This window comes from Panthera onca, chromosome B3, assembly GCF_046562875.1.
Source record: "Panthera onca isolate mPanOnc1 chromosome B3, mPanOnc1 haplotype 2, whole genome shotgun sequence".
NCBI lineage: Eukaryota > Metazoa > Chordata > Mammalia > Carnivora > Felidae > Panthera > Panthera onca.
The window spans coordinates 62223019-62250261 of record NC_138344.1 but is presented as its reverse complement, the minus strand read 5'-3'; the positions used below and the strand labels follow the sequence as shown (position 1 = coordinate 62250261).

Sequence of the window (27243 nt, the reverse complement as noted above, 5' to 3'; positions counted from 1 at the left end):
ATCACATGATTTACATTGGTTGCAAGCTCCTTATTTCATCATGAATTGGTAACAGGCAGTTCACAGATTGGCACCACACACTAAGTAGTACTGGGTTAAATGGAGCCTTCTCTGACAAAACCAAGGAATCACTCTGTCTTGTACTATCATACCATACCTTTTATGGCTCAGTCTTTTGTAGAATTTACACATTGTATTTCAGGTATTTACTTCTGGCTGTCTTATTAAACTAGGAACTCTGAGTCCAGAAATTTTGTTTATTCTTTGTGCCTTGGTAGGTAGTTGAGTTTTGAGGCATATAATGGGTTCTGAGTAAATATTTGTTGGATAAATGAATGAAAGCTTGATATGTAAGTAAGACTTTGAACAAAAAACCTATAATGGGGCACCTGGGTGGCTCAGTCAGTTGAGCATTCAACTTCACCTCAGGTCATGAACTCGCAGTCTGTGAGTTTGAGCCCCACATCGGGCTCTGTGTGATAGCTCAGAGTCTGGAGCCTGCTTCAGATTCTGTGTCTGTCTCTCTCTGTGCCCCGACCCCAATCACACTCTTTCAAAAATGAATAAAATGTTAAAAAATTTTTTTTTAAATAAAAAAGCCTATAATTACTTCATCATATTCAATCAGGGTTGCCATAAACACTTTAAAACTTTTTTTAATGTTTATTTATTTTTGAGAGACAGAGAATGAACAGGGGAAGGGCAGAGAGAGAGGGAGACAAAGAATCTGAAGCAGGCTCCAGGCTCTGAGGTGTTATGTTATTACAGAGCCCGATGTGGGACTTGAACTCACAAACTGTGAAATCATGACCTGAGTTGAAGTTGGATGCTTAATGTCTGATAGAACCATCCAGGTGCCCTGCTATAAACACTTTAAAATCTTCTAGAGATTTTTGTGATGTGTACCAGTGTTGTATGGAAGTGTTGAATCACTATATTGTACACCCGAAACTAATATTACACTGTATGTTAACCACCTAACTGGAATTTAAATAAAAACTTTAAAAAATGGTCTAAAGATTTGCCTTTAAATTTAAGTATTATAAAATGTATTTCCTGTTTTACATAGCGTCTTCAATCCCTTCCTATTTCGAAAGTCCATTTGTGACCTAAATCTTTATATTTCAATTCAAAAAGTCTTGAGTCTAATCTCTTATTTTCATTCTCATTTTCTCTTACCCAAACATAACTTTTCATCCTCTTTATATCTGCAATATTGTAGCAGCTCCTCATGGTTCATCTTCTCTTAAATCTACTTTCTTCTCCTTCTCTGGAGTTATTTTTTATAAAACGCACATCTCATCACGGAAGCATCTAGATCCTTTAACATAGAGGCACCTGGGTGGCTCAGTCGGTTAAGTGTCCGACTTCAGCTCAGGTCATGATCTCGGGGTTTGTGAGTTCGAGCCCTGCGTTGGGCTGTGCTGACAGCTCAGAGCCTGGAGCCTGCTTTGGATTCTGTGTCTCTCTCTGTGCCTCTCCCCTGATCATGTTCTGTCTCTCAAAAATAAATAAACATTAAAAAAAATTTTTTAGATTCTTTAACATAAAATAAAAGATGCTTCAAAATCTTTATCTAAAAAAAAAAAAAAAAAAAAAAATCTTTATCTAACATTTCATTTATTTTATTTTATTTTTTTATGAGAGAGAATGCGCGTGAGTCAGGGAGAGGGACAGAGAGAAAGAGAGAATCTCAAGCAGGCTCCCTGCAGAGCTTGATATGGGGCTGAATCCCATCACCCTGGGACCGTGACCTGAGCTGAAACCAAGAGTCTGACATTCAACCAACTGAGCCACCCAGTTACTCCTTACTCTAACATATCTATCTCATCAGTTGGGTATTCTTTCCCATGTAACCTCTACTATCCAGAGAATAAAAATAAAATGGAGGGAAAAGAAAAGTACTCCAAACTTTCCAACTTTACAGTTCCCCCTTTAAAATCACTACATCCGCGGGGCGCTTGGGTGGCTTAGTCAGTTGGGTGTCTGACTTCAGCTCAGGTCATGATCTCCTGGTTTGTGGGTTCAAGCCCTGCGTCTGGCTCTGTGCTGACAGCTCAGAGCCTGCAGCCTGCTTCAGATTCTGTCTCTGGCCCTCTCTGCCCCTCCCTTGCTTGTGCTCTGTCTCTCTGTCTCTAAAATAAATAAACATTAAAAAAAAATTTTTTTTTTAAATCACTACATCCTAGGAATGCCTGAGTGGCTCAGTTGGTTAAGTGTCTAACTCTTTTTTTTTTTTTTTAATGTTTATTTATTTCTGAGACAGAGACCGAGCATGAGTGGGGGAGGGGCAGAGAGAGAGGGAGACACAGAATCAAGCAGGCTCCAGGCTATGAGCTGTCAGCACAGAGCCCAACACGGGGCTCGAACTCACAAACCATGAGATCATGACCTGAGCTGAAGTCGGTCACTCAACCGACTGAGCCACCCAGGCACCCCAAAGCGTCTAACTCTTGATATTGGCTCAGGTCATAATCTCACAGCTGTGAGATTGGGCCCCGCATTGGGCTCCATGCTGGGCGTGGAGCCTGCTTGGGATTCTCTCCCTCTCTCTGCCTCTCCTTCACTTGCTCTCTTTCTCTCAAAATAAATAAATAAACTTTGATAAAACAAATTTACCACATTCTAAAAATATTTCAGTCACATAGAGAATATAATAATTGCTGATCTCTCTGTCCCTAAAATGGGACAGTTGGAAGTCTTAATGAAATTTAATACCTAAGTTCTTATGAAGGGCTTAGTAACTGATAATACTAAGTAAATACTCATAAATGATAAAGAACCTAAGGAAAGAAAAATCAGGCTCTTGATAATATATTTTTTTCTTATTGACTATAGTTTTTTCTTCTTTTTCAATAGGAATGAACACATTGCTTTGTGCTCCCATTCAGTCTCAGATGCAACAGAGAGAGGTATGAGTTCATGCATGTGCCTTTATATTTTAGTCTCCCTTTATAGTTAACACACAAAAACATTAATGGTAATGGCATGATTTAGGGGTTAATTACCAAAGTGGACCAGCATAGACTGGAAAACTTCTTACCTTTTCAGTTAACTAAGGACAGTTCAGTCACAACCAGTATAAATAACAGGGAAATGTATTAATTATATCAGGACTTCTCAAACTGTAATGAGCATATGAACTCAGGATTTTGTTGAAATATAGATACATTTCCAGTACATCTGGCGCAGGCCCTGTGATTCTTTACTTCTAATCTCCTGATGATACTAGTGCACGGACCATACTTTGAGTAGCAAGAAGTTAGGCTGTATCCTTACAAATAAAACTGCTGCTTTAAGATTCAAAAAGAACCCAACTTCTAAGAGTAGAGCATACTATAAATTAGCTGTCATGCACTTATCCCTTTCTCAGTCTTTTTTATTTAGCATGAGAATGACCTATCTAATTAGTAATTAGAGTTTTTATTATAATTGACATTGTCAGTCTTTTTCATATTTTAGTCGTTCTAGTAGGTGTATAATTAACCTTGAACTTTCAGTTTGTGCAAAAATATGCTACATACCATGTCACTGATTCAAACAGTATATCATGAAACCATCGTTGAGGATTGTTTATATAGTACTCTGTATATAGTACATGTTATAAAATACCTTTCTAAAAGTTGCATTTGATCTAATCTCCTACATTTTGCTTTCATTATAGATTTCAGTTGCAGAACACAGCCATGAAAAGAAACATGCACATGACCAGACAGTCGTCTTTTCAGATGAAAACCAGATGGATCTAACAACAAGTCACACTGTGATGATTACCAAAGGCCTTTTAGATTGTACCAAAAGTGAAAAATCCACTAAGATAGATACCTCATCATTTCTGGCTAACTTAAAGCTCCATACTAAGGATTTAGGAATGAAAAAGGAATTAAATTTTTCCATGGATCAAAGCACTTCTTCAGAAAAGAAAATAAATTTTAATGACTTCATAAAAAGATTGAAAACAGGAAAATCTAATGCTTTAACAGGACCGGATAAAGAAAATTTTGAGATATCTGTTCATCCCAAAGAATCAAATAGGGCCTCTTCTGTACATCAAATGCATGTATCTCTTAGGGTAGATGAAAATAGCAATAATATGACTAGAATCTTTAGAGAACAAGATGATGAGATGAATTTCACCCAGTGTCATACAGCCAATATTCAGACTTTGGTTCCCACATCCAGTGAGACCAGCTTAAGGGAATTTAAAGGTGATGATATTACAATTTATGGCAATGACTTTATGGACTTGACAGTTAATCACACTATCCAGAATTTGCCCTCAGCAGATAATTTATCTAATACAGAAAATCAAACTCAGAATGTCATGATGGATATTCCAACAGCTTATGGAACTAAAGCTCCAGGAAAGAAGACATTCTTAAAGAATAAACTGAATGCTGCTTTTCAAGACCCTTCTTTCAACCCTAAGGGTGAAATACATACTATCAGAAGTCCTATTACAGAGACAGAAACTCACATAGTCACACAGACTTCTAACCAAGATGCCAGAACATTGGCCATGATCCCAGAATCTATATGTGTGAGCCCAGCTACTCAAGATCATAAAACATTTTTCTATTCTAGCAGTAATGATGCTATGGAACTAACCAAGTGTCTCTCAGGTATGAGAGAAGAGAAAAATTTACTGAAGAATGAGAGTAATTATTCTAAAATATATCCCAATCCAGATACCATGTCTATTGTCACAGAGAAAACTGTTTATTTAGGAGAGGATAGCATGGACATTACCAGGAGTCATACAGTTGCAATAGATAATCAGATTTTTAAACAAGATCAGACAAACATACAGAGAGCAGACACACCAGTATCTGAAAAAGAAATGATGCTCCAAAATCTCAAAACCATGTCAGAGGATGAGGAAATAAATATAAATTGTAGCTCAGTTCCTCATGAATTTAAGGGAAGATTACAGCAGAGCCTGGCAAATTCTTCATCCTTTTCATTGACTGACAAAAAGACTGAAATATTCACAGATGAAGATATGGATTTGACTAGAAGCCACACAACTAACCTAGGAAGTCAAGTTCCTCTTGCATCTTACACTCTAACATCTGAGAATACCAGTAAATTTCACTCTCAAAGCAAAAGCTCTTCAAATGAATGGGAAGAAATGACCAAAAGTCCTATGGAACCATCCCAACAGCCAGACAAAATATCTAAAAACATCCCAGCTGACACCTGGGGCAAAGACAAAGATCAAGTTTTCAAGATTGAACCCTATCTTGACAAAGATTCTCCTCACTCAGCTAATGCTAATCAAGACATAGCAACAAGCCATAATATGGTATACTCTGGTGGAAATCTTGAGAAACAAGTAACACTGGGAAATAATGGAAATACAGTTTTATGTCAGCAACCTTTATTTCCTACCACAGAGTCATTTTCTGTATTAGAAGGACAGTCTACCATGAAAAATCATAATATTGCTGTTAACAGTTACACAGTGAAATCTGCACCAGGCCAGAATTCTAAACTGCCTGAGCCACTAAGGAAAAGTTTAGGCAATCCCACACTTGACTGTTCTCATGACAAGATAATTATTTGTTCAGAGGAAGAACAAAATATGGATCTAACCAAGAGTCATACTGTTGTCATTGGATTTGGTCCTTCTGAGGTACAAGAATTGGGTAAGACTGATTTAGAAAATACTAACAGCCAGCTGACAACAGTAAACAAACAGATAGCTGTAAAAGTCGAAAAATGTAGTAAAACTCCTGCAGAGAAAATTGGAATATTTGTTTCTAATGATAACATAGATGTGTTGGAGGACAAAAGTATACAGAAACTTGGATTTCTGAATGAAAAGCAAGATGTCAAAATTTGTGGAAGGAAAAGTGTTGGCAGACTAAAAGTTGATAAGACTATTGTATTTTCTGAGGGTGATGAGAATGATATGGATATCACCAAGAGTTTTACAGTGGAAATAAATCATAAACCTTTATTAAATGAACAAGATTTTCATTTGGTGCCTTTGGCAGGAACTTCTAAAACTGTTTTGTATACGTGTGGGCAAGATGACATGGAGGTCACTAGAAGTCACACAACTGCTATAGAATGTAAAACTGCCTCACTGGACGAAATCACTAGGCCTGTTGACAAAACCGTAATGTTTGTAGATAATTACAATGAACTGGAAATGACAAAGTCCCACACTGTTTTCATTGACTACCAAGCAAAGGATAGGACTGTGCTTACAGACAGACCTGGCTTTGAACTATGCAAAAGAAAAAGCCCAGAAAAGCCAAGAGTGACATTTCCTTCTGCAGAGGACAGTGTTTTCTTTCCAGAGAATGGTGAAAGTGACCATTCAGCAGCAAAAGTCAATAAGCTAACACCACTGACAGAATGGCCTAACATTGGTCCTATAGAGAAAGCTGTAGGATTTATAGCTGGTGATAACATGGAAGTGCCTAAATCAACCATTTGGAAAAATGACAAAGATGTACCAGAGCCTGAACTTCTGAATGATACTATATCATGCAAAAGTCAGAGAAGGAAAAGCCTTAGTCTCAAAAATGACAAAACTGCATTTTTCAAAAATGATAAAAATGGTATGGATATCACCCAGAGTTGTACAGTGAAAATAAGTAACAAAAGTGTCCTGGAAGATAGAGAGGATTCCCGCTTGGTGCCTTTGGCAGGAACTTCTAAAACTGTTTTGTATACATGTGGGCAGGATGACATGGAGATGACTAGAAGTCACACAACTGCCTTAGAATGTGAAACTGTCTCACCAGATAAAATAACTACTAGGCCTATGGACAAAACTGTAATGTTTGTAGATAATCACTGTGATCTGGAAGTTACCAAATCCCATACTGTTTTCATTGATTGTCAAGCCACAGAGGAAATTCTTCAAGAGTGCCCTAAATTTGGAATAGCTAAAGGAAAAACCTTGGGTATTTCTTTTCATAATGATGGTCACTCTATTCAAGAACTCACTAAAAAACAAGCACTGGCTGTAGAAAACAAAATTGTTTACTCTGAGCAAAAGCATCATGTGATACCCTCTGTTCCTATTAATACATTGTCTGGGGGTCAAAGTCAGTTAGAAATGATCAAATTCAATAGCACTGTGGATGAACAGGTCATGGGGAAAGTTGTAGACCAGGCCTATACATTGGAAAAAGCCAAAACTGAAAGCTGTCAGTTAAATAGTACAGATAGAAGAAACACGGATTTTACAAACAGTCATGCAACTGCTATGTGTGGATCCAGTGATAATTATTCCTGTTTACCAAATGCTATTTCCTATTTTGACAATTTGGAGGGGAATGTCATGTCCTCAGATGATAAAGATGAGAAAGCCAGTAATTGCCCAATGCAAAACGATCTTGTTTATGCAAACAATTTAGCCAATGAATATTACCTGAAATCTGAGGGACTGCCTCTCTCTGCTTCTTGTTCTTTGTTAGAGGAAGAAGTTACTCAAACTATTACCAAAGGACACTTAGACTGTGCTATAACAGTGCTCAAAGATCAAGATCTGATTAAGGAGCCCCAAAATGTGATAGCTAATCAAACTTTAATATATAGTCAAGATCTGGGGGAGGTAACTAAACCTAATTCAAAGCGAGTATCTTTTAAGCTCCCAAAGGATCAAATGGAGGGCTTTGTTGATAAGGCAGAACATAATTTAAAGATGACCTTTGTTGATGATGTCTGTGTGACTTCTAAGCCTCATCTCTCAACCCAGCTACCTCCATTATCTCAACAAGGACAAATAATTGTGAATAAAGATGAAACAGTATTGTCTAACACTGGAAATAAGGATTTAAATATTGTTATGGGAAATTCTTCTGTACCCACATGTGCAAATGAGTCCAAAATGCTCAATAATGCCCAACAGTATACTATAGCCTGTAAAAAAGAGCTGAGGAAAAATATTCAGGCAACTAAATACAATACAGATTTCCACAGTAACTCTGACTTGACTAAGCAAGTTATTCACACTCATGCTAATTCTAGAGAAGCATCATCTCCTGAAATTGCATCTAATACTGCAAGTTTTAGTAGTGTCAAATCAGATCTGAATAATTTGAATGGAAAAACTGAAGAATTTTTAGATTTCCAAACTGCTCATATACCACCTTCTCCAGAACAATTACTTGCATTGGTAAATAAGGCACACAATCATATGAGTATAGAGCAAGCTACAGAAATACATAATATTAACACAGTTTCCAGCAATGTTGAAGATGATAGAGATAAAGAAAATAAAATTTCTCATAATGGAACTGAAACTGTCTCTGTACCACTCACAGTTGTAAAAGATAAAGTAAGGAGACGTTCTTTGGGAATATTTTTGCCCAGATTGCCAAATAAGAAAAATTGTAGTGTCACTGGTATTGATGACCTGAAGCAGATTCAAGGAGATACAGCTGATTTAAGTCACTTAGAAACTCAACCAGTCTTCAGTAAGGAATCAAGCATTGAGTTTGTTGCAACTAAGCTGAACTTAAGTCCATCTCAATATATAAATGAGGAAAACCTTCCTATATACCCTGGTGAGATTAATTCCTCAGACTCTATTATCGTAGAAACTGAGGAAAAGGCTTTGATTGAGACATATCAAAGAGAGATTTCACCATCTGAAAATAAAATAAGAGAAACTAGTAATAGCCAAAAAAGAACCTGGACACAAGAAGAAGATGATATTCAGAATGAGACAAAAATCAGAAAAAGTGAGATTAGGTTTAGTGATACTCCACAAGATCAGGAGGTAAGCTCTGTCTTGAACTAAGGAATGTTATTTATTTTTTTAAATATGTGTTCATTTATTTTGAGAGAGAGAGAGAACACGTGCACGAGCAGGGGAGGGGCAAAGAGAGAATCCCAAGCAGCCTCCACACCAATTCAGGGCTCTAACTCATGACCCTGAGATCATGACCTAAGCAGAAATCATTAGTCAGTAACTGACTGAGCCACACAGGCGGCCCTTGAATTTTAATTTTAAGGCAGAAGTTGATGAGCAGGAATTGATTATTTCCAACTATAGGGCTGGGGAAATAATCGTGTGTGGCATGTTAAGAAATTATTTGACTAACAATTTGAAGTGACAAATCACAAAAAAATGAAATGGGAAGTAGTATAAAAATTAATGCTGAAATTGTGCAATTTGTTATTGTGTGTTTGCATATGAGAATCTCCAGGCAGGGTGTATGTAGTTTGAAAAGTTATCTTTAGTGTTCTAAATATCTAGAGGGTAAAAAACAAAACAACTTTTTGTTATGCAAACTGCATAAAGAAAAGCCTGCTTGAATTTTCTTGGCTAATGAAGATATGTGAAAGCTGAGAGTCCATTTCTTTAGTGAATGAGAGAATGCCTAAGTCAAGCCCAGTATCTCAAGGTGAAGTAAGTGAGATTCTGAATTTATGAAAGAGGTCATAGATTTTTTTTTTTTTTTTAAGTTGAAGGAATACTCATTTAGATAACTTGGAGAGAATGAAACCTATCACTCAAATTGAGTTGTATAGGTGGAGAAATAAAGATTAGAAAGTATCAGAGATTGATAGAAAACAGAGTTTAAATACTATTAAGAAATATATGCGTGAGCTTAGAAAATTATTTTAGTACTTCTATAATATGAGGTCCTGAGGAAATGAAGCTTTGAAGTAGTATCAGTGATAGAAAATTTAAAACTAAAAAGATTCCATAAAAATTATTAATATTTTTTTACTGTTTATTTATTTTTGAAAGAGACAGAGACAGAATGCAATTGGGTTAGGGGCAGAGAGAGAGGGAGACACAGAGTCCAAAGCAGGCTCCAGGCTCCGAGCTGTCAGCACAGAGCCTGATACGGGGCTCGAACCCACGAGCTGTGAGATCATGACCTGAGCTGAAGTCGGACTCTCAACCAACTGAGCCACCCAGGCGCCCCAAAAATTAGTGTTATTTTGTTCAGTAGATAGTGAATATCTGCTGTGTCCTTGGTATTGTTTAGGAGCTGGGAATGAATCAATGAGAATTTACAGAAAAAAAAAAATCAGTTCTCATGGAGATTACATTCTAACATTTAGACCAAGAACATGTTGTCTTCAAAACTTATGTAAGTAGTAGGTGAAAATGGCGTTTAAGGCTGTAAAGTCAAATGGCTAAAATGGTAAAAGCAAGACCACATCCCTTATTTGACATCAGCCAAAGGAATGTTGGTCACCTGGGGAAAGAAGTACTAAAGCCTGGAAGTAAGTTTCTTTGTGCTCTAGCCAGAGCCACTATGTATAGCCAATTTTCTATGCTGGTTTATTTTCAGCGTGGTAGCCCTGACCCTGGTGGCTAGTAGTTAAATAATTGGATAGGTCAACATTTGTCAGCTCATTGGATCTGTCTTTAACTTAGACACATCTGAGAAACCATTTGCTTATGCGATATAATGTACAAGGTGATTTCTATATATTCTTAAATAAATTACTATAAAGGTTTAATAAGTTGCTTATTACTTATTCTAATTTGTTACTGAGGTATTTCATATAAATTATAGATAAGTTTTATGTTAAGAAGTAGTATTTGTTAGCATTTAACAAACATTTAGTTATTTATAAGTATGCAAAGTCCTAACTTCATGCTGATGATGTTCCTTACTTGATAATTTCAGATTTTTGATCACCATGCTGAAGGGGATATAGATAAAAATGCTAACAGTGTATTAATAAAGAGCCTAAGCAGGACACCATGTAGTTGCAGCAGTTCTCTGGATTCGATCAAGGCCGATGGGACTTCTCTGGACTTCAGCAGTAAGATCTTCATGAAGGCTAAATAATAGAAGTCATCTGCTTACTTGACTAATAATAAATGTATTTCAGTTTAGGAGATATTTAAAATTTATTTAAGCTTTTTGGGAGTTATAGCTAATTGATAACTAAAATATTTAGTCTCTTTTTAATTCTTAATAATTTTAATAAATTGAGAAGTGATAGACTATAAACTGTAAGAGAAACATCGAATGGGGCCTTAAAATTGTGATATACTTTGCACTATAAATGACTCTCTTCCCCAAAAGATCCTAGTGGATATCTTCAATAGAATGAACCACACATATAAACCTGAATGATGGTTAAAATTAAGTTTACAATTCAGTTTTGACATGTTCATCTCCTGAATTTGCTTTACCTCTAGCACACCACAATAGTCAAATGGAATCACAGTTCCTCAGAGACACTATTTGTGAAGAGAGCTTGAAGGAGGTATGTTAAAATACTTATGTTTCTGTTGCAACTGTTTTCCTCTTTTTGTTTTTAAATTTTTTCAGGGGAGCTTGGGTGGCTCAATCGGTTAAGTGTCCAAGTCTTTGATTTCGGCTCAGGTCATGATCTCACAGTTCAAAAGATCAAGCCCCAGGCTGATCAGCTCTCTCCCTCTCTCTCTCTGCCCCTCCCCTGCTCACTCTTTCTCTCTCAAAAAAAAGAAACTTAAAAAAATGTTTTTTTAATTATGAAATATTTCAACTATACAGAAAACAGGTGTTTTTTATTAAGGACCCAGCATGTTCATTAGTCATATGAAGTAGAAATCACAATTAGAAGACCTATGTTTTATAATTTGTTCTTAATTCTATTGTTACTGAATAACATTAAGAAATACTATTAGATAAAATCTTTTCATGTATAGCTTTACAGATATTTAGATATTTCCACAATATACTGTAAGCTATTTAGAAACAAAGTAGGGTGTTATAGTCAAAAAGAACTCACTTTGAATAGTTGTGCAAACTTTTTTTCTTTCCTCAGAAACTCAAAGATGGGAAAATTACAATAAAGGAGTTCTTTATACTTCTTCAGGTCCACATTTTGATACAGAAACCCCGACAGAGCAATCTCCCAACCAGAGTAAGTGCAATTTCTTGACAAAATAGTTATCTCAGTCAAAATGTATTGTACTTGTTTATTAGACTGCATCAAAACGTGTGTTTATACAAAAACAGAAAAAGAATCTAAGGAAGCATATTTTCCTGCAGAAAGTTTTTCTATAGTAGGTATATTGTGCTTAGCATAAAAATTGATTTTTTGTAGTGTCATAGATTTTGATAAGGCGAAATTTTATTTTTTCTCATTCCTTGCTATGTATTTTGTCTTTGATCCTTTTTCTTGAACATATACTTTTTCACACTATTATAAAAATCCAAGTATAAAAAATTTTTAATAAACATTTTTCAAAATCAAAATTATGTAAGATTATACAATGTTTGAATTATGTAATCAACAAACTCAATTTAAAAGATTAATAGAAAAATTTAAGGGGCGCCTGGGTGGCTCAGTCGGTTAAGCCTCCGACTTCAGCTCAGGTCACGATCTCACGGTCCGTGAGTTCGAGCCCCGCGTCGGGCTCTGGGCTGATGGCTGAGAGCCTGGAGCCTGCTTCCGATTCTGTGTCTCCCTCTCTCTCTGCCCCTCCCCCATTCATGCTCTGTCTCTCTCTGTCTCAAAAATAAATAAACGTTAAAAAAAAAAAAAAAAGAAAAAGAAAAATTTAATAGGAATATTTTTTTCTCTTAAGTCTGCCGAACATTTATAAAAATTAGTTATGCCCTTGACCACAAAGAAAGTATTAACAGACTGAAAAAAAAATGTAGATTTTACGGACAATATCACCTGATCTTAATCCAATAAAATTAGAACTAATAAAAGGACTAAAACATTCTTAACCTTCTTGGAAATTGAGAAATACACTTGTAGATAACTGTGAGATCAGAGAGGGAATCAAGACCATTAAGAAAGCACAGTAAAGGAGAATATTTAATACAAATCTATGTGAAATACAGCAAAAATTATACTTAACAGAAAATTAAAAGTATTAGATATCATTGTTATTATAGAAGAGAACCTAAAAATAAAGGAATTTTTTAATAGGTTTTTTTTTTTTTTCAACGTTTTTTATTTATTTTTGGGACAGAGAGAGACAGAGCATGAACGGGGGAGGGGCAGAGAGAGAGGGAGACACAGAATCGGAAACAGGCTCCAGGCTCCGAGCCATCAGCCCAGAGCCTGACGCGGGGCTCGAACTCACGGACCGCGAGATCGTGACCTGGCTGAAGTCGGACGCTTAACCGACTGCGCCACCCAGGCGCCCCTAAAAATAAAGGAATTTTTAATGCTCACTTTAAGAAATTGGAAAATGAGGGGCGTCTGGGTGGCCCATTTGGTTAAGCATCTGACTCTTGATTTCAGCTCAGGTCATGATCTCATGGTTCATGAGTTCAAGCCCCGCATCGGGATCTGTGCTGTCAGCATGGAGCCTGCTTTGGATCCTCTGTCCTCCTCTCTGCCTCTGCCCTACTCATGCATGCGTATACACCATGCACTCACAAACTCTCTCAAAAATAAATATTGAAAAAAAAAAAAGAGGGGCGCCTGGGTGGCTCAGTCGGTTAAGCGTCCAACTTCAGCTCAGGTCGTGATCTCGCGGTCTGTGAGTTCGAGCCCCGTGTCGGGCTCTGTGCTGACAGCTCAGAGCCTGGAGCCTGCTTCAGATTCTGTGTGTCTCTTTCTCTCTCTCTCTCTCTCTCTGACCCTCCCCTGTTCATGCTCTGTATCTCTCTGTCTCAAAAATAAATAAACATTAAAAAAATTAAAAAAGAAAAAGAAAAAAAAATCGGAAAATGAACCATAAAATAATATCCATAAAAAAGACATGAAGACAGAATTAATGCAGATAAATCGTAAAGCTAATGAGACAGGAAACAAACATTAGTAGAAAGAATAGCAAATCCAAAAACTGGTACTTTGAAAAAACAATAAAATAAGAAAACCCTTGAAGAGCCTAATTAAGAAAAAAAGACAGGGGCGCCTGGGTGGCTCAGTCGGTTAAGCGGCCGACTTCAGCTCAGGTCATGATCTCGCGGTCCGTGAGGGCTGTGAGTTCGAGCCCCGCGTCGGGCTCTGTGCTGACAGCTCAGAGCCTGGAGCCTGTTTTAGATTCTGTGTCTCCCTCTCTCTGACCCTCCCCTGTTCATGCTCTGTCTCTCTCTGTCTCAAAAATAAATAAATGTTAAAAAAAAAATTTTTTTTTTTAAAAAAAGAAAAAAAGACATGAGCACCTGGGTGGCTTGGTCAGTTAAGCATCCAACTCTTGATTTCAGCTCAGGTCATCAGGTCATGATCTCACAGTTCATGCGATAGAGTCCCACAATTGGGCTCTGTGCTGACAGCCAAAGTCCGCTTGGGATTCTCTCTCTCTCTCTCTCTCTCTCTCTCTCTCTCTCTCTCTGACCCTCCCCTGCTTGTGCGTGCATGAGAGCATGCACTCTCTCAAAATAAGTAAATAAACATTTAAAAAAAAGAAAGAAAGAAAAAGAGAAAACTAAAATATAGCTGGTTGAGAAAGAAGACCTGTCCAGAGATTAAAATAATTTTTTTAAATCCATCAACTCTGACAACAAATTTTAAGACCCAGATGATTTTTTTTAATGTTTATTTTTTTTTGAGAGACAGAGATAGACAGAGCGTGAGTTGGGGAGGGGCGGAGAGAGAGGGAGACACAGAATCCAAAGCAGGCTCCAGGCCCTGAGCTGTCAGCACAGAGCCTGATGCAGGGCTCAAACTCACAAGTGGTGACATCATGACCTGAGCTGAAGTTGGACGCTCAACCGACTGAGCCACCCAGATGCCCCCAGATGATTTTTTAGCAAGATATAAATTACCGAAATTAACCTAAGACATGGAAAACTTTTATTCTCATCGAAAATTTTATTTTATAACTTACCACTAAAATTGTCACTAGAACCAGATGAGTTCTATCTAGCTTTTAAAGAATGAACCTACACAGGGGCACCTGGCTGATTTAGTCAGTAGAGGATATGACTCTTGAAGCCCCACACTGGGCATAGAGCTTTTAAAAAAGTTTTTGTTGGGGCACCTAGGTGGCTCAGTCGGTTGAACATCTGACTTGATTTCAGCTAAAGTCATGATCTCATGGTTCGTGAGTTTGAGCCCCTCATCGGGCTGTATGCTGACAGCATGGAGCCTGCTTGGGATTCCCTCTCTCTGCCCCTCCCCTGCTCATGCTCTGTCTCTCTCTCAAAATAAATAAACTTTTAAATAAATAAAAATAAATAAAGTTTTTGTTTTAAATAATGAAGGGAGAGAGGGAAGGAAGAAGAAAGGAGGGACGGAAGGATGAATGAACCTACACATCTATGGACATTTGGTTTATGAGAAAGATGCCAAAATCAAGTCTAAAAGGTGCCTGGGTGGCTCAGTCGGGTAAGAGACTGACTCTTGGTTTTGGCTTGTGTCATGATCTCGCGGCTTTGTGAGTTCCAGCCACATATCAGGCTCTGCGCTGGCAGCACAAAGCCTGCTTGGGATTCTCTCTCCCTCTCTGCCCCTCCCCCACTTGCACTATCTCTGTCTCTCTCAAAATAAGTAAACTTAAAAAAAAAAAGAACGTTTGTGCCACAAGTGATACCATCAAGAAAGTGAAAAGACAACCCACAGAATGGGAGAAAACATTGGCAAATCCTACATTTATAAAGGACTTGTATCTAGAATATATAAAGAACTTTTTCAACTCAATAATAAAAAGACAACCTAATTAAAAAACAGTCAAGAGAATCTAGGGGTGCCTGGGTGGCTCAGTCGGTTGAGCGTCTGACTCTTGATGCTGGCTCAGGTCATGACTTCATGGTTCCTGAGTTCAAGCCCTGTGTTGGGTTCTGTGCTGACAGCACAGAGCCTGCTTGGGATTTTGTCTCTTCTTCTCTCCGCCCCTTTCCTGCTTGCACTTTCACTGTCTCAAAAATAAACAAATAAGTAAAAACTTAAAAAAAAGAAAGTAGTCAAAGGGATCTGAATAAACATTTGTCTGAAGAACATATACAAAAGGCCTACGAGTAGAAGAAAACATGTTCAGCATCATTAGTCATTAAGGAAATGCAAGTTAAAACAAAAATGAGTTACCACTTCACAACTACTATGATGGCTGTAATCAAAAAGATAGAAAATAAAGTATTGGCAAGGATGTAGAGAAATTAGAATTTTCTTTCATACATTGCTGGTGGGAATGTAAAATGGTACAGCCACTTTGGAAAACAGTTTGGCATTTTCTCAAAAAGTTAAACATAGAACTATTATAAGATTCAGGAATTCCACTTCTAAGTATATTCCCAAGAGAACTGGATATATACATCCACACAAAACTTGTACATGAGCACTATTCATAATAGCCAAAATGTGAACTTAGTGGTTTTTTGGGGCTGGAATGGGGGTGGAAGAGAATGCAGAGTGACACCTAATGGGTACAGGGTTTCTTACAGGGGGATGAAAATGCTCTAAATTAGATTGTGGTTGATGATTGCACAACCCTGTGAATATACATTAAAAAATTATTTAATTGTGTACTTAAATGTATGAATTATATGGTATGTGAATTAAACTTCAATAAAGCTGTTTAGAAAGAAATCAATTCCAGGAGAATTGTATATCTAAATGTGAAGTGTGAATCAAAGATGGAAAGTGAGAAAATGGGCACACATCTTTTGTGTCCCCAACCTCATTATTCTTATCACTATAGCTATGCACTAGATTCCCACTAGAATCCTCTTGTTTCACCTGTAGATGTGGAGTAGAAAGCTGCCTAGATGTGGATCCAGAGTCTACAACTTCTTAGGAAAAGCAGAAAGAGTACCAGGGGACTAGGAGAAAGCAGAGGGGAACTATACGAGCAGAGACGCTGCTGGCAGAAGAGGTGAAGAAGAGGACACTTACGGAGCTAACCCTTAGGTTAGCTACCCTTAGGGTCTGAATCTTCCCCTTTCCTCTCAGGCCTTGCAGAGGTCAGGAGGATCAGTGTTAGGGAAATAGATCTGGTAACAAACCCATAGAGATGGAAAGAGAGTTTATGCTATCCAGGAAAGAAATTTAAAATTCCAAAGTAGGGACAAGCTAAAGAGGTACATATGGACCATTGAAAATGAAGTTCACAGCTATGGGCGTCTGATCCAGGACTTGGATAACTATGAGTCTATTTTAGGGTGGAACTGGGGAAAGTGGTTTTTTTTTTCCTTCCTTTTTCTTTTCTTTCTCTTTTTTTGTTTTTTAAAGTACGCTCTACACCCAACATGGGGCTTGAACTCACAGTCCCAAGATCAAGAGTCACATGCTCAGGATGCCTGGCTGGCTCAGTCAGAGCATCCAACTCTTGATCTTGGGGCCATGAGTTCAAGCCTAACGTTGGGTGTAGAGATTACATTTTAAAAAGTCACATGATCTACCAACTGAGCCAGCCAGGCACCCCTGAGGAGAATGTTCTTGAGGCAAGTGAGGAAGTGTGTGCTACCCCTTATAGACACATATACAGCTCCCATATGTGTTTGCAGTTACAGGAGCTCAGAAGGCATCACCAGAAAATGGTGCTTTTGTAGTGTCCCATGATGCTCATTATGTGCAGGGAGTGCCTCCGGCAGAAGTACTATAATTTACACCCTCCTCAGGGATATCAAGGAACTATTGCAGGTACCCCTGCCAGGCCTGAAATAGCCAAGAGCTGATTGTGCATAAATTGGGTACTTAATCAAAATAGATAAGTCAGGGGAGGAGGGTCACTGGTGTACATAGTTCTGGGTTCATGGTGCAGCAAATTAACCCAACTGTGCATATGGCATGGACAGTTGCAGCCCATATGTACCCACAGTGCATGAGCCTGGTACCCACTGACACTTGTACTCCTGATGAATCTCTAGGAACATGGCCCTGTGTTTCACTGGTGGTTATGAAGGTTCAGGAGGAACCCTACCCTTTGTAAAGAGACTTTTATTATTATAGGAAATGTCAAACATAGACAAAAATAGAGAATTGTTCAATGACCTCCCCATGTATACATCACCAAACTTCAAAATTTATCAACTCTTGTTTTGTCTCTGCATTTCCCTCCCTCCTCTCTGTTATTTTGAAGCAAATCCCAGGCATCATCAATTTATCTGGTTTTCAATACGTATCCCTAAAAAGATGAAGACTCATATTTTAAAAACATATCCAAATATAATAATCATACCTTAAAATGATTATTCAATCAGTATTTTTCTTTTCCTCATTGTCTTCAGCATTATCTTCCTTCCAGTTTACTAAATTGAGACCCAAATGAGGTCAAAATATTGTAATTGGTTGATTACAATCAATTTAGTCATCTCCTAAACTGTAAGGTCCCTTTCCTTCTCTGTCTCCTTTTTTTTTTTCTTTTTAGTGAAGAAACCAGGTTTGTTTGTTTGGTTTTTTTTTTTTTTTGTAGAGTTTACCACTAAATGGATTTTGCCAGTTGTGCACACCCAACTTTTATCTATCCTTTGTATTTTTTGTAAAGCGGCAGAAGCTTTATCAGATTCCGAGTTTTTTTCAAGTTCACTTTATAGTCCTACTTCCATCAGGAAATAATGTGTGATGGTGATGAATAGGCATCCATTAATGATCATTATCTAGATCTAGTAATTAGGAGTTGTAAAGTAGTAGTTGTAAACTAATTCTATCATTTATTTTTCATTTATTGTCCAAATACTTCTATAAAAAGAAATATTCCTTTACCCAAGCATTTGACTCCTATATGAAGGCATTTAGCCATTTTCCCAAGGAGGCCTGATTTCTTTGAGTGAAAAATCCTTGCTTTAAAACCACAGTCTGGGTGTGCCTCAGTTGCTTAAGCATCTGACTCTTGATTTCAGCTCAGGTCATGATCTCACAGTTTTGTGAGGTGGAGCCCCTCATTGGGCTCTGCACTTGCAGCTCAGAACCTGCTTGGGATTCTTTCTGTCTCCTCTCATTCTTCCCTTCCCCTACTCATGCTCTCTCTGTCACTCTCAAAACAAAAATGTAAATTAAAAAAAGCACAATCTGGGGGGCACCTGGGTGGTTCAGTCAATTGAGCATATGACTCTTAATTTCAGTTCAGGTCAAGATCCTGGGGCTGTGGGGTGAAGCTCCGTGTCCATCAAGCTCTGTGCTGAGCATGGAGCCTGCTTGGGATTCTCTTTCTCTCCCTCTGCCCCCTCCTCCTACCTCTCTCTCTCTCTTCCAAATTATAAAAAAAGACAAAAAAAAAACAAACCCATAATCTGTGTTCTAGTGTTGCCATTTCTTTTTGAGCCAGTGCATGGAGCTTTGATTTTTATTTATAAATCTAGCCTTAAATATACCTTTAAGAAAGAGAATCAACTTCAGTTATAATTGATCTTAGCATTTTTATACTTTATAAGTACTTTACTTAGTACTTTTATATTTTATTTTATACTTTCTAGTAGATACTTCTAGTATCTGCTAGAAGATGTGTTAGAGACAGAGAAGGGAGATTAAAACCTCATTCAGTTCTTTTTAATTTATCAAATAAAAGTAGAAAGTGAGAAGAAGCTAACATTTTGTTAGATCACTTTATCAGGCTCTGGACTTGAGTAACCTTTAAAAAAAAACCTTTTACCATAATCTTGAGAGGCTGGTCAATATTATGCCCATTTTATAGATGAGGAGACCAACTCTTAGAGTGGTAAAATGACTTATTCTGTGCCATACTGCCTATGAATAATGGGCAGTTGTGGGATTTTGTTTGGTTTGGTTTTTATATGTAATGTGATGTAAGGAGCTGACTTGGTTTTTCCATTACTGCATCAAGAACATCAAAAAGTCATTGGATTTGGGATGCCTGGCTGGCTCTGTTGGAAGGTCAAATGACTCTTGATATCAGGGTTCTGAGACACAAGTATGGATTAGAGCTAGAAAATGGGAGTTGAAAAAAAAATCTGGGAAACTGGCATCTTTTTTCTTTCTTTTAATGAAAGAGTTCCTGATAAGTTTGAACTTTTAGGTATTGATTTTCTTAAAACAACACATAACCATTTTCAAACCACTTTGACTCGCATGTGAATGGAACATCCACTAAACAAATGTAGGAAATGGACTTTGACATCAGAGACTTGAATTCAAATTCCAACTACTAGATTATTGGGTATATCAATTTCATAGGGTAATCAAATTTTTCTTTTATGACTTTTTAAAATAAGCACTCTGAAATGTGAAACAGTTTTTAAACATGGTTTTGTCTTCAAACTACCAGTTTTGAGGGACTGATTTTCTTTTTTTTCCAGTTTACTGTAAACACACCACCTACTCCAGAAGACGTGATGTTAAGTCAATATGTTTACCGACCCAAGATACAGATTTATAGAGAAGATTGTGAGGCTCTTCGCCAAAAGATTGAAGAGTATGAAAGTTTGCGTTTTTGTGTGTGTTTCATTGGATGGGTGAATAATCTGCGTGATAGGTTTTGATTAGAATAACACTGGGCACAGGAAAAGGTTCATGGCATTAACTGGCAGTGTGATATGGTATATAGGAAAGAGTCAGCTTTGTAGTCAGACAGATTAAAGCTCAATCCTGGCTACAGCACTAGCTGTGTAACTTTATGTGTCATTTAACCATCATTTCCACATCCATAAATTAGGGATAACGATACATACGCAGCAGGCAGAAATGAGCAGAGGAAATAATGTATATAAAATGTCTTGATGCCATTCTTAGCAAAAAGTACATCCTCAATAAACATTGATTATTAGATTATGATATAAATTGATTGCAAAAGAACATCTTCAAAAAAGAAGATAGATAATACCCTTTAGAGATTTATATATAGTGCCTGAAATCAAGATTGACTTTGGGTTTATAATTTTATCTCATTTGCCCTTGATTTGCATTATGAAAGAACATGGTATTAGACTGTAGCTCAATGCTTTGGTGTATGTAGATGCAGCACAATAATTTATAAATTAGGTATATCTAGATTCCCTCAGGTAAATTAGGACTTACAATCCAAAATATATTTATATCCTAGTTATCTAGAACTATCCAATTAAATTTGAACCAATCTGGGGCGCCTGGGTGGCTCAGTCAGTTGGGCAACCGACTTTGGCTCAGGTCATGATCTCATGGTTCGTGGGTTCAAGCCCTGCGTCGGGCTCTGTGCTGACAGCTCAGAGTCTGGAGCCTGCTTCAGATTCTGTGTCTCCCCTCTCTCTCCCCCTCCCCTGCTCATGCTCTGTGTCTGTCTCTCAACAATGAATAAACGTTTAAAAAAAATTTTTTTTTTTAATTTTTGAACCAATTTAACAAGCAGAAAAGAAAATAATTTTTAGGGGCACCTGGGTGGCTCAGTCGGTTAAGCGTCCAACTTGTCCAGCTTCAGCTCAGATGATGATCTCGCAGTTCGTGAGTTCAAGCCCCACATTGGGCCATCCGGCTCTGCTGACAGCTTGGAGCCCGGAGCCTGCTTCAGATTCTGTGTCTCCCTCTCTCTCTGCCCCTCCCCCATTCGTGCTCTGTCTCTCTCAAAAATAAATATTTATTTAAAAAATTTTTTTAATCATTTTAAAAAAATTATGTAGTTTTAAAACTAGAAACTTAAGATGCTATTAAATTATAACATCACAGATTTGCCTGATCCTGTTTTTTCATTCAACTATATATTGAACACCTACTATCTGCCAGGCACTATACTAAGTACTAAGGTTTGGGGCACTTGTGTAGCTCAGTCAGGTAGTATCCGATCAACTCTTGGTCTCAGCTCAGGTCTTGATCTCAGGGTGATGAGTTCAAGCCCCACATTGGGCTCCACACTAGGTGTGAAACCTCCTTAAAATTTAAAAAAAGAAAAAGTATTGGTGTTCATCACTGAACAAGACAGAAAAGTTTCTTATCTTCATGTTTTTTAAAAGAGTTGAGTGCCTCAGATTTGTCTGAGAATGTTTTATTTTGAATAAAATAAGATCTTGTACACAATGTGCAGTAGATGTGCTCTACTGTCTGATTTTACACCTATACTCCTGTATATAATATCTTCTAACTCTGATAGAAATGTATTCTACTTACTAACAAGAGACTAATATGTAACTTTGCTACTTTTACAAATGCTGTACTATAAAGGTGGATAAGACTGAGCTGAATGGGAACTTTTACTTAAAATAATAGCTACAACTTGACAATAATTACGCATTGATAGGCCTTAAAGATTCTTTAAAAGCAACATGTTTTCATGTTAGACCAAGTTGCTTGAGAATAATGTTTGTGAGAAGTTTTTATGATTCATAGCATTCTTGAACTGTTCTACAAGTGTTGAAATAATGAAGCTGACCGCTGTTCTTGAGTAAATGCCCCCTTTTTTTTAAGGTAGAAAAGAATTAGGAAGAGTCAAATTAATTATGCCTGTAAATCTGTGTTGATTCATTCTAGCTGACTTCTGAACCCTGAGCTAATTAATTAACTTTTCTGTATTTTAGATTAAAGCTATCTGCACTGAACCAGGATAAACTGTTGACTGATATAAATAGGAACCTGTGGGAAAAAATGAGACACTGCTCTGATGAGGAGGTATTTTTATTTTTGTCTCATTTTCTGAATGGGAATCAGTATACACATTTTGAACACAGTTTATTGTGAAATAAGTAACTGTTACATGGTAATTAGTGATGAGTTCTTTAACTTCTCAGGTATAATATGTTATCAAGGTTTTAATTTAATTATGTATGAGTAATTGTTAATATATAATTTTTCAAACCTGAAATAACTAATTTAAAATAGGAAATATATTTGAAGTTTATTTAGAATTTCCTTCTACTTGTTTTCCTTTCACTTAGATTTAGATGAGGAAAAGATTTACTTTAATTGGTTAAATAATAAGCAACACATTTTATATGTGCTCTAATATATTAAAAGAGTTTTTTAAATTAACTAAGAACCTGTTATTTTCTAACTTGTAATATGAATAAATGAATGAAAAACAGGAATTAGGGGTGCCTGGGTGGCTCAGTCGGCTGAGCATCCGACTCCGGCTCAGGTCATGATCTCACTGCTTGTGAGTTCAAGACCCGTGTCAGCCTCTGTGCTGACTGCTCGCATCTCAGAGCCTGGAGCCTGTTTCAGATTCTGTCTCTGTCTCCCTGCCCCTCCCCTACTTGTGCTCTGTCTCTCTCTCTCTCTCTCTCTCTCTCTCTCTCTCTCTCTCTCTCAAATATAAATAAACATAAAAAAAATTTTTTTAAGCAGGAATTAAAACTGAAATTCTTAAACTATTAAATATGATTAAATTTGCAAATGAGGGGACATCTGGCTGGCTCTCAACTCTTGGAGCATATGACTCTTGATCTTGGGGTCAGGAGTTTGAGTCCCACATTAGGCACAGAGATTACTTAATTTAAATGAATGAATGAGTTTTTGTTTTTTGTTTTTTTTAAGATTTGCAAATGAGAAATGCCCTGCCTTAGGAATCAGTGTAGGATGGGCAAAGCTTAGCACATAGCAGCTGATCCAGCCTTTCCAGACCATTTGCCTTTTCTAACTCACTTGTTTTAGGGCATTATAACCTTTGACTTTCTCTTGCAGCTGAAGGCCTTTGGAATTTACCTGAACAAAATAAAGTCACGTTTTACCAAGATGACTAAAGTCTTCACTCACCAAGGAAAAGTGGCTCTCTACAGCAAGCTGGTACAGTCAGCTCAGGTAATTTGACACAGCTAACAGCATAGAAAGAAAGGTCTATTAAAGTTACTTTAAAGTGGTTGTAGGATATGAAGAATGTTTCTTCGGAGAAACATGTGAATGAGACTTGGGCATAAATTTACAATGGTTCATAAGAGGTGGAGTTCAATTTATCAAAAGTGGGAAATCCAGAGGCACCTGGTTGGCTCAGTCAGTGGAACATGCAACTCTCAATCTCAGAGTCATGAGTTCAAGCCCCACGTTAGGCATGGAGCCTACTTAAAAAAAAAAAAAAAAAAGGGAAATCTGAGTAATTCTAGAATATATTTACTAATATGGGCCTATGTCTCATCTCAAATGTTGAGGTAAAACAATGTAGGATTCTGATCTTCTATTGCTAAGAACTGTACTGTAGTATTATCTTCCTCATAGTCCATACCCATCTATGAATGTATGTGCATGTTTATTTTTAGGTATGTATGTATGTAAGTAAGCAAGCAAGCTCTATGACCAATGTGGGGCTTGAACTCACGACCCCTAGATCAAGAGTTGCATACTCTACTGACTTAGCAACCCAGTGCTCCTGTGTGTGCATGTTTAAAGTAGCATTTCCCAAAATGATGGGAATTTCATCATAAAAAATTTTCATTTGGCAAATAACTCTGAGAAATGTCACATGCCATATCCTTCCTTTGGAGAAAAAATAGCATATTAAAGTCTAAACTCAGAATTTTTTTTTTAAGTCTAAAAAGAACAAAAAATGCTTTAATTCTATTCAATGTTTTCCATATTTATTTGACCATAGAACATTTTTTTAAGAATTCTTTTTTTGGGGGGGCGCCTGGGTGGCTCAGTCAGTTGAGCTTCCGACTTCGGCTCAGGTCATGATCTCACGGTCTGTGAGTTCGAGCCCCGTGTCAGGCTCTGTGCTGACAGCTCAGAGCCTGGAGCCTCCCTGGGATTCTGTGTCTCCCTCTCTCTCTGACCCTCCCCCATTCATGCTCTGTCTCTCTCTGTCTCAAATAAACATTAAAAAAAAATTTTTTTTAATTTCAAAAAGAATTCTTTTTTTTTTTTTTTAAGTAATATATATTAACATGGAAATGCTGGGATAAAGGAAAGTACAAAAAATGGGTTTATATGAATCTGTTATGTATGTCTTTTTTTTTTAATGTTTATTATTTTTGAGAGAGTGCATGTGAGAGCAGGGGAGGGGCCGAGAGAGAGGGTGACAGAAGATCTAAAGCAGGCTCTGTGCTGACAGCAGAGAGCCCGATGTGGGGCTCAGACTCATGAACCATGAGATCATTGAGCCAAAGTTGAATGCTTAACCGACCAAGTCACCTTGTTATGTATGCTTTTTAAAAACATCTTAAGTCCAGACTTGAAGCTTTGACCTTCGTTTCAAGATTTGCCTGTTCATGGTATAGACAAAGCAGTAGGTCAGTAAGTTTAACCATTTATAATGTTAAAGTGTTTTGTTTAGAGGTTTAACTTAACAGTGTAATATTGTATTTTTAGAATGAGAGGGAGAAACTTCAGACAAGGATAGATGAAATGAACAACATACTTAAGAAGATTGAGAACTGTCTCACTGAGGTGGAAATAGGTAAAGTATTTTGAACACTTTCCCAAAGGTAGTTTAATTTTACCTAACAGCTTCCCTATGGTACAGATTGCTGGTATCACTATGCTGAAGCCTTGTATTAGCAATTTGAGACATTAGAGCAAAATAAAGCTCTTTACCTGTGGTCATCCATAACACAATCAACAAGAGATGCCCAAGATAATAAACCTCTTTAGAAAGTTCTTCATAACCTAGACTGTAATCTTATTTTTTTAATAGATGAACTTATTATCTCCATTTGGAAAATAGCTGTCCTTTTAGTTTGACCTCTCATATTCCCGATTTGTTAGTATTGTTGTCCTGCAGTGCTTTCTCATAAATCACAAAATTCCACATAATCATCAAATTTAGAAGCTCTTAGTCCTTAGCTATCTTGACCTCCTTCAGCATTTGACACTGATGATTATTCTCTTCCTTCTGAATCTTTCATCTCCCTAAACCTCTATGATATTGTACTACCCTGACTCTTTTTTTTTCTGCCTATTCCTTTTAGCTTCTCTGTTGCTGTCTCTCTAACTTCTTTTGTAGGCCTTTAGATTTTATCATCTACTCATTTCTATATTCTCTCCTTCATGCTTTCATCTGCCTTAACATTTGTGTTTATATGATTTCCAAATTCAGTTAAATTCATCATTTGTTGAACACCTGCCACATGCCCAATACTATGCTTAGCCTCAGAAAAAAAGATATTATAAACATAGATTTTTGCCCTTAAATAGCTTATAATTATTCTGAGGGAGGTCATCTTTAGCCTCTCTCTTGAGTTCCAAACTTAACATTTCTAGTTTCTTGCTGAACCTTTATGCAAATATGTCTTTAAGCACCTTAAGGACATTGTTATTTCCAAAATAAAATCTGAAAATCTGCTCTCCCTATGATGTTTCTCATCTCTGTTAATGGCATCACTATTGTTACATACTGTAAACAGCTAAAAACTTTCATTGTCTTTGAGTCTCTCTAATCAGGTCCTGTCATATCTGCTTCTTTAGCATCTCGTATTTTTTCCCATTCCCATTAAGGCTATCATCAATTCTGACATGCTATTCCAAGTCTTCTAACTAATCTTTCTATACTCTTTTTTTTAAGTTTATTTACTTATTTTTTTGAGAGAGATGGTGAGCAGGGGAAGGGCAGAGAGAGAGAGAGGGAGATAGAGAATCCCAAGCAGGCTCCACACTGTTAGCACAGAGCCCCTCACGGGACTCGAACTCACAAACCATGAGATCATGACCCAAGATGAAACCAAGAGTCAGACACTTAACCAACCAAGCCACCTAGGCACCCTGCAATTTTTCTACACTCTTAATTTCATCCTACCTCCTTCTAGTCCAACCTGCACATTGCTGCCAGATTAAATAATTATGAAGAACAGGGGCGCCTGGGTGGCGCAGTCGGTTAAGCGTCCGACTTCAGCCAGGTCACGATCTCGCGGTCCGTGAGTTCGAGCCCCGCGTCAGGCTCTGGGCTGATGGCTCGGAGCCTGGAGCCTGTTTCCGATTCTGTGTCTCCCTCTCTCTCTGCCCCTCCCCCGTTCATGCTCTGTCTCTCTCTGTCCCAAAAATAAAATTTAAAAAAAAAAAAAAAAAAAACGTTGAAAAAAAAAATAAATAATTATGAAGAACAGTTTTCATTATGTTACTCCCTTCACAAACTTCTTTCCATTTATAACAATAAAGTCCAAACACCTAAGCTTGACATTTACATTCTCCACAATAATTTTTAGGTCTTCCTTTCTTACATGATTTACTATTATTCTTCTATTATGCATCCCAGATTCCAACCAAATCTTGTCATCTCTATGCAGTCCTGCTATTTTGTCTTAGCTAATGCATTTTCCTTCTGTTTTCTACCAAAGGAAGCAGTCCTTATCTCCCTTGAGCTCCTGTAGCTGTTTTATTAGTCCTTCTTGTAGTATACATCTACTTGTAATTATAGTTATTTTTATATAGCTATCTCCCTAATGTGTAAGCTCCATGGAAGCAAAGATCAGCTTTTATTTTTCTCCATATCCTTCAGAGTTCTTAGTACTATGCTTTGCATTGAGCAAGTGCCTAGTACATGTTTTCTACATTGCATTGATAGTGAGTGTATGAATTCCATAATCTTAGACTCCTACTACTCATGCCCTACTCCTTTGTTCATTACCTTTCTTT

The 27243-nt window shown here is 37.3% G+C and overlaps 1 protein-coding gene across 3 annotated transcripts in view; it reads left to right on the top strand.

The window, feature by feature from the left end:
- KNL1 (kinetochore scaffold 1) overlaps nt 1-27243 on the top strand; it is a 65604-nt gene that overhangs the window by 27811 nt on the left and 10550 nt on the right. For all 3 annotated transcript variants that reach the window (XM_060618924.3, XM_060618922.3, XM_060618923.3), the window contains exons 9-17: nt 2860-2912; nt 3665-8743; nt 10617-10755; nt 11138-11205; nt 11749-11847; nt 20082-20197; nt 22266-22356; nt 23368-23484; nt 24985-25072. In XM_060618924.3, coding sequence (XP_060474907.3) covers nt 2860-2912; nt 3665-8743; nt 10617-10755; nt 11138-11205; nt 11749-11847; nt 20082-20197; nt 22266-22356; nt 23368-23484; nt 24985-25072 — 5850 coding nt within the window. The remainder of the gene's footprint in view (nt 1-2859; nt 2913-3664; nt 8744-10616; nt 10756-11137; nt 11206-11748; nt 11848-20081; nt 20198-22265; nt 22357-23367; nt 23485-24984; nt 25073-27243) is intronic.